This window comes from Leptopilina heterotoma, unplaced genomic scaffold (assembly GCF_015476425.1).
Source record: "Leptopilina heterotoma isolate Lh14 unplaced genomic scaffold, ASM1547642v1 Lhet_267, whole genome shotgun sequence".
In the NCBI taxonomy this organism is placed as follows: Eukaryota; Metazoa; Arthropoda; class Insecta; order Hymenoptera; family Figitidae; genus Leptopilina; species Leptopilina heterotoma.
Genome location: NW_025110976.1, coordinates 1,522,332 through 1,530,743, shown reverse-complemented (window position 1 = coordinate 1,530,743; position 8,412 = coordinate 1,522,332). Strand labels below are relative to the sequence as shown.

General features: G+C 19.4%; 1 protein-coding gene across 2 annotated transcripts; it reads left to right on the top strand.

The window, feature by feature from the left end:
* Positions 1–767: 767 nt before the first annotated feature.
* Positions 768–4,763, top strand: LOC122503674 (replication protein A 70 kDa DNA-binding subunit-like). Of its 2 annotated transcripts, none has more exons than XM_043614301.1 (6): positions 768–886; positions 1,560–1,710; positions 1,817–2,027; positions 2,116–2,228; positions 2,380–2,549; positions 4,713–4,763. In XM_043614301.1, exons 1-6 carry the CDS (start codon positions 780–782, stop codon positions 4,750–4,752), a joined length of 792 nt encoding a protein of 263 aa, XP_043470236.1. In that variant the 5' UTR covers positions 768–779; the 3' UTR covers positions 4,753–4,763. The 2 variants fall into 2 exon arrangements, with proteins under 2 accessions (XP_043470236.1, XP_043470237.1); XM_043614302.1 differs by having other exon boundaries at positions 2,380–2,545; positions 4,713–4,761.
* The last annotated feature ends 3,649 nt before the right edge of the window (positions 4,764–8,412 follow it).

Here is an 8,412-nt window from a genome sequence, read left to right as displayed (position 1 = left end):
TAGAAAATATTATTTTTTGAGTGAAGAAAGGTTGCTGCATAATATTATTTTTTTTAAATAATTAAATTTTATAAAGAATTTTATTACAAATTTTGATAATAATTAAATGTCTGTGGAAAATTTTATTAAATTTTTTTTGAAAATAATTGAATTCTTGCAAACGATTTTATTAAAATTTTTTAAATAATGAAATTGCGAAGAAAACTTTTATTACTTCTAAAAGTAATTGAATTTCAAATACTTTTTAAAAATAAAAATAATAATATAAACTAAATTTCTTTCAACATAATTTCCATGTATAACATTTTATCAATTTTTTTAATTTTAAAAAGTTATGAATTAGATTCTATATTTTTTAATAAATTAAATTATAGTTTTCAAATTTATAAATAATTATTATAATGATCCAAAATTGTTAATATTTTATTTAAATTTTGTATATTGTTTATTTTATTAAAATATTTTATATTATAATATAACATAATAATTAAAACCTAATTGAAATTTAGTTTATAAGGAATGTAAATTAATAATTTAATTAAATTTAAAATTGATTATTTATTTATATTTTAATATTAATTAATGTTTCAATAATATTATTATTTAGTTACATTAAAATATTATAATTAGAATTTTTTTTAATTGAAATATTGTTTGAATGTAGAAGAAGAAATTACTCATTAATAATGATAATAATAATAATAAGCTTTTGATTTTATATAAATAGAAACTTTTCATTATTAGTCAGTTCTTGCTTACCATTCGAACTGTTCAATACAATGGCTCCAAGGAAAAGAAGATCAGAAGAAATTGTTGATGAAAATAAAATTAAAATAAGAAAATTGGATACAATTACATTTCGAGACATGGAATCGAATATTAAAAAGTAAGTTTAAATAAAATTCTTCTCAGTAATTCAATTATTTTTTGCTAAAAATGTAATTCTTTTTAAAAAATTGAAATTAAATTATTTGTAAAATTCCAATTATTTCCAAAAGTTTTTCATAATTCAACGATTTTCAATATTTACTATTTTCATAAAATTTTTCAATAAAATTAATTATTGGAAAAAATGTTTGATAAAATTTTACGAAAACATTTAATTATTTTTATAAATAATAAAATTTTATTTAGAAATCAAATTATTTACACGGTAGGATTTTAAATATTTTTAATATAATTTTAAATAAATTCTTTGAAAAATGTAGTAATTTATAAAATTTTATTTAAAAATTGACGAAAGAATTTAAATTTAAGAAACGTTCAATTATTCAATAAAATAATAAAATTCGTTTGCCGCAATGATAACTTCTAAAAAATTCAATTATTATTAAGAAATTTCAACTGAAATTATTTTTTAATATATTTATATTAGAAAATTCAACAGGAATTCAAATATTTAAATACAAATATAAGAATTTTATTGAATAAAAGAATGTTTCTTAAATCCATGATTTTTCTCAGATCAATTCTACTTTCCTTAATTTTTGTAAAAATTCTATAACGAATTAAAAGAAATTATTATTTTATTTTTAAGTTAAAAAATAATTTTTTTTTAGTTGGAAGCTCAATGTTCGCATTATCCACAAAAGCGAAGTAAAAAATTATCCAAATTGTAAATTATTTACAATGGATTTATTGGATTCAACAGCCCAGTTTAAATGCACTGTGTTTAATTCGAATGTGGCCAAATTTTATGATTTGTTAAATGTAAGGTTTTTTATTTATTATTATTATAATTATTTTTTTAGTATTATTTTGGTTATTATAATTATTATTTTAATTACATTATTTAATTATATCTTTTGTAAAATAGGTTGGTGAACAATATTTAATTGCTAATTTTTCGATAACTACACCGAATCCGAAGTTTAATGTTTATAATAATATTATTGAAATCCAATTAAATCAGGATACTGTAATAGAAAATGTAGACGAAGATGAAGGAAATTCACAAATTCCTACATCTTGTTATAATTTTAAAACGTTGGAAGAAATAAAACTTCTAGAGAAAGGAAAATTTACTGGTAAGAAATATAAATTGAAATTTATGTATGTTTGATATAAACCTAATTTATATATAATCTTATAATATGAATAATGTTAATAATTTAGATTTATGCGGAATTGTCAATAATGTGGGAGATGAGGAAGAAGTAGTTGACAAGAATGGTAAACCTCTTTTTAAGAAAAAAACGTTCACCATCAATGATATGGACAACAATAAGGTTTGTATTCATTTAATTTAATTTAATTTTTAAAATAAATAAATGAAGTTAATAATAATAATAAATATTAATTAAATTTAAATTTAATATTATTAATGTTTTTTATATAAAATATTTAATGAATTAATTAATTATTATGATATTGTTATAGATTGATATATCCTTGTGGAATGACAATATTTCAAAATTGTCAGTAAAGATAAATGATATTTTTATCATAAAATGTGGAAAAGTCCAGAAGTTTGATTCAAAAACATATATTTCAGTTGTTAAGGACACACAAATTAAAATCAACGATTTAACAATTCCTGAAGCTAGTAGGTAAATTATATATTATATTCTTATTCTAATAATATACATATACAGGGTTGCCGTAGGTCAGGAAAATCAGGGAATTAATTAATTATTTCACAACTTTTAATTAAATTATCTTGATAAATAACAAGATTCTTCACAAAGATTCAATTATTTATTGGAATTTTAAAAAATTTCTTTGTAAAATTCAATTATTTTTATAAATAACATTCATTACAAGAATTCAATTATTTTCAAAAGTAATGGAATTCTTCTAAGAAATTCAATTCTAGTCGAAAATTTAACTATCTTAATAAATAATTCAAAATTTTTTTATAAATTCAATTATTTTTAAAGCAGTTTAATACAATTCTTCAAGAAATTTAATTTTTTTCATAAATAATAAAATTCTTCTCATGAATTAATAAAATAAATTTAAATTATTCAATTTATCAAAAAAATTTATTATTGACAAAAATTTTGATAAAATTCTACGAAAACATTCAATTACTTTTAAAGAAAAAATTAAATCCAGTTATTTTCACGGCAGGATTTTAAATATTTTTAATACAATTGTAGATAAATTCTTCGAAAAATGCAGTAATTTTAAAAAATTTAATTAAAACTTGACGAAAGAATTTAAATTTAAAAAAAGTTCAATTATTCAACAAAATAATAAAATTCGTTGCAATGATTCAATTATTTTCAAAAATTTTTTAAGTAATTCTGCAAAAGAATTCAATTATCTTGTTAAACAACAAAATTCTCCTCATAAAATTAATTATTTTGAGAAATTTTAGAAAAATTCTTTTTCAAAATTCAATTATTTTATAAATTACGTAAGACACTTTTTTTTGGAAAATTTGATCACCCACCCCCCTTTGTAACATTTTTTACATACATTGGCTCCATTTTTTCTACGGTTCGTAAGATTTAGCAGACTCATCTCTTTTCCCAAAATGTCTTATGTAATTTATGAACGACCCCTAAGTAGCGAAATTCTTCTCAAGAATTAAATTATTGTTAGAATTTTTAATATACTTCTTATCAAAATTTCAACTATTTAAACAAAATTTAATAAAATTCTTCGCATAAATTCAATTATTATTTAAATTTTTCTTAGGAATTTAATTATTTTTAAAAATTGTTATAAAATTCAATTGTTGAATAAATTATTTATTTTTGTATTTAAATAATTGAATTTTCGTAGATTTAAAAAAAAATTGATTTAAAAATGAATTTTGGTTTAAATTTTAGATAATAATTTAATATTAAAAGCATTATAGCATGGATTTGTAGAAAGGATTGAATTTTGTAACCGTTTAAATTAAATCTTTGGAAATTTTAATTTTTCGTTCTTTTAAATTTTAAATAATAATTGATTAAAAGAAGAATTTTTCTTAAAAATTCTAGAAAATAATAATTGAATTTAAATGATGAAAATAATTTTAGAGTGATTGATTTCTTCATAATAATTTAATATTCTTTTAAGTTATTAAATTTTAAAAAATTTGAATTTATAAATTTTTGAAATTCTTAATTTTAATGGAAAAATAATAATGATTAAATTAAATAATTATGATAAATAAAACAATTGTTTTCAAATAATTTTACAATTAAAGAAATTCGCAAAAATTCGAAAATTTTTTTGAGCTTCTAATCATTTTTAGAGTGAATTAGATATCAGAATACCTATTCCTTAGTGTCAGGGAAAAAGTCAAACTTCTGTCTACAAATCAGGGAAAAACAAAGTAAAATTTTTGTGGTAACCCTGATATATGAAGGTGTTAAAACTGTTCGGGGTACGTAATTAACATATAAAAATCACTTTACAAAATTATCAGTTATTTGAAATTTATTATTTTTTTGTTTACAAATTTTCATTCAATGTGAAAAAAATTCTTAAAAATTATAGTACGATGCAAGCCTTTATGTGAAATATTAAATTTAAATTAAAATAATAATAGATTTCGAAAAATTTTGAAATACTTATAATTCTGTTAAGTGATTTTTATGGGATAATCAGAAACCTCATTTGTTTTATGATTCTTATTCAATTATAAATAATAAAAAAAAATTATCATATAATATTATTTTGTATTAAAGTATTGGAACAAATTATAAATTTGTTTCGAATTTCTAATTTTTTTTACAATATTTTTTAAAAACTAATATTATTATTTTTTACAGTTTGGATGCCTACTTGAAGAAGAATCAAGTTAAGAATTAAGTACACGGAGAAATAAATTTTACAACGTTCAAAGAAATATTTGTAAAAAATTAGTAAAATTTACTTTGAATATAGCTAAATTTACTCTGAAAGTAATAGAAGTTACAAGAAAAGCGTTTTGTTATAAAAATAGTAAAAGTTACTTTATATTATAAAAGTTAGCTATCTAGCTGTATTGGTTTTTTTTTGCAATTTTACTTCACAGTTAGAAGTTTTGTCAAAAAGTAAAAAAAATGAAATATGAAAAACTTTTCTAAAAATTAAACAAATTCGTTTGGCTCTCCTCAATGGGAAATTGCCAATGTTTACCATTGGCTAAATAATGGACCAATATTGACTGTCAACAGTTTTTTCTTAGTCAAACATTGGCAACCAATATCGGGCTATTATTGACAGAGTCTTGGAATGATCACGACTTTGCCAAGCATTGGCAGCCAATATTGGATCACTATTGGCTAATTAATTGGTCATTAATATTTGTCTAATCTTTGTTGCCAATGAATATTCAAGGTTTGGAAAGTCCAGAATTTGTCTGGGCAGCCAATAGTGATCCAATATTGGCTGCCAATGCTTGGCAAAGTCGTGATCATCCGAAGACTCTGGCAATAGTGGCCCAATATTGGTTGCTATTATTGCACCATCATTGGTACTGCTGGCTCCCAATATTGGACTATTATTGCGTCAATGGTTAATTTCCCATTGGGTCGTTACTTTAAGGTTTTTGAGGTTGCTCATTACATAAATAATTCGTTAATATTTTACAATGTTAGACAAATTATTTTTTTTTATTTATATAGCTTTTTAATATTGACGAATTATTTAAGTAATAGTTTTTTTGTTGACCTGATAAAATGTTAATGAATGTAGTAAATTATATGTTCTAATATATTTTAGTAATTTAAATTAAGAATAATACTTAATTATTATTTATATAATTTGATTTTCGTATTAGTAGATATATGTATTATGTTTTCAAAGAAAACAAATCAAGAAACATAGTTTCTTAGTCAGTAGCAATTTTGTAACTAAAACTGAATATATATATATATTTAATTTTGTCTACTAAAATTGTATTTTTATTTTTAAAACTAATAGTTTATTACTACTTATTTTAAATTGCAAATCATAAAGTGAAAGAAATTAAAATATATTATAATTATATTATATTTTTAACTAAACCAATCTACACATTCACATCAAAAAGTAAGTGTAATTTAGTTTAATTTTTTTATGGTAAAGTATAATAATATACTACTATCCAGAATTTACTGGACACTCTTTATTTCATTAAATTGTAAAATTATAATTATCTATAATAATTATAAAAAATAGTTAGGATATAGTTTTTCTAAAACGTATTTTCTAAAATTTTTTCTAATAAAGGTGAATCTCTAAAAAAATTTTTTCTAATGAAAGTAATTTTCTAATTTTCTTTCTTCTAATAAAGGTCATATTATTCTAAAAGTTTCTTTTTCTAATAAAGATTAAATTTTCAAAAATTAAATTTATGAAAATTCTGTAATTCTTTAAAATATATTTGAGATTTTGTTAAAAATTTTTACAAAAATAGAAATTATGCAAATTTTTAAACAATGTAGTTAAAAATTGTATTTAACAAACAGAAATTATATGGATTTTTATTTCTAAAGATATTTAAAATTTTATAAAAAAATGTTTTATAAATGTTTTTAATTTTAAATCTTTACAAAATTAAATTATTTTTCAAAATTGTAATTATTAGTAATATCTAAAAAATTCAATTATTATCAAAATCTTCAACTGAAATTAATCTTTAATGCATAATTCTAATATTTTACAATGTTTGCTGAATTATTTTTTTTTATTTATATTGCTTTTTAATATTGAATAATTATTTATAATAGTTGTTTTGTTGTCCTGATCAAATATCAATAAATGTAGTAAATTATATGTTGTATTATATTTTGGTAATTTAAGTTAAGATTAATATTTTTCTAACTATATTATTTAATTTTTGTATTAGTAGATATATTTTGTTTTGAAAGAAAACAAATCATTCATAGTTCATTAGTCAGTAGCAATTTTGTAGTTGACACTGAATATATATATTTAATTTTGTCCACTAAAATTGTATTTTTATTTTTAAAGTAATAGTGTATTACTATTTTTTTTAATTATAAATCATAAAGTGAAAGAAATTAAAATATATAATAATTACATTTTTAACTAAACCAATTTACATATTCACGTTAAAAAGTAAGTGTAATTTAGTTTAATTTTTTTATGGTTAAGTATAATAATACACTAATATCTAGAATTTACTAAACATTCTTTATTTCATTAAATTGTAAAATTATAATTTTCGATAATAATTATAAAAATGGTTGGGATACAGTTTTTCCAAAATGTATTTTCTAATTTTTTATTTTCTACAATTTTTTTTCTAATAAAGGTGAATGTCTAAAAAACTTTTTTCTAATAAAAGTGATTTTCTAATATTCTTTCTTCTAATAAAGGTTATATTATTCTTAAAGTTTCTTCTTGTAATAAAGGTTTCATTTTCAAATTTTTGTTTCTAACAATATTCAACTTTTGGAATAACGATCAATAGATATATGATTAAAAAATAAAATTTATGAAAATTCTTTAATTTATTAAAATATATTTGATATTTCGTTAAAAGATTGTACAAAAATAAAAATTATGCAAATTTTTTAACAAAATGTTTAAACAATGTAGTTAAAAATTGTATTTAAAAAAGAGATATTATAAAGATTTTTCTTTCTAAAGATATTTAAAATTGTATAAAAAAATATTTTATAATTATATGTGACGTTCCACGAGAAAAGGGACCTTATTTACTCTTGTCATAAGGTCCCTTTTCTCGTGGAACGTCACATATTGATTATGGAAATTTTGTTATAAAAATGGTGAAAATTATTATTTTTTTTCAAAGAAGAACAGAATTATGTTTAAAGAATTAAATAAGAAATAGAAATTTTTTTCTTCTTCTTCAAAAAGAAACTCATAATTTAGTGATCAGATTTGTGATTGAGAGGTAGGAAATATGCAAAATAGTCTCTATTTCCTAATCTCAATTTTTAACCAATTTTCTAACTTTTATCGAAATTATTTAATTTTACAAATTTCAAGAAAATAAATATTAAAAATCATAACTTTTTAGAAAAACTTTTTTTAGAAAGTAGATTATATTACAAATCGCTTTTTTTAGAAAAAAAATATTAGAAAATATTTTTTAGAAAAAGTGACCACCTACTATAGAAATTATTATTATGAACAAAATAAAAATTTGATTTTATAATCAAATAATTGCCACAAACAATAATTTTTCACTTCCTTCACTTTTCACATTTGCTCATAATTTAATATACAGGTATTCTAGACAAAAATGTGTCCATATAATCTTCTTTTGGAAAATTGAAAATCGTCACAAACGTAAAACTTGTTCATAAGGAGGCAGCAAAATTGAAACAATATTCAAAAATTTCAATTAAGTTTTTGAAAAAATTTAGATATATAAAATTTTTAATTTAAAGTATGGAAGGTTAAAAGTTTTAAAGTTTTAAATTTTAAATCTTTACAAAATTAAATTATTTTTAAAAACTGAGGCCTTGGATCTAATAACTCGCCCGACGCTCGGAGAAACGCGCAACTGGCAGT

Bases quoted from the DNA above. Each gene is read 5' to 3' on its own strand.
- LOC122503674 (XM_043614301.1), top strand. From the start codon at position 780: ATGGCTCCAAGGAAAAGAAGATCAGAAGAAATTGTTGATGAAAATAAA. The intron at 2,028-2,115 runs GTAAGAAATATA...TTAATAATTTAG, and splicing joins AGAGAAAGGAAAATTTACTG to ATTTATGCGGAATTGTCAAT. The intron at 2,550-4,712 runs GTAAATTATATA...TATTTTTTACAG, and splicing joins ACAATTCCTGAAGCTAGTAG to TTTGGATGCCTACTTGAAGA.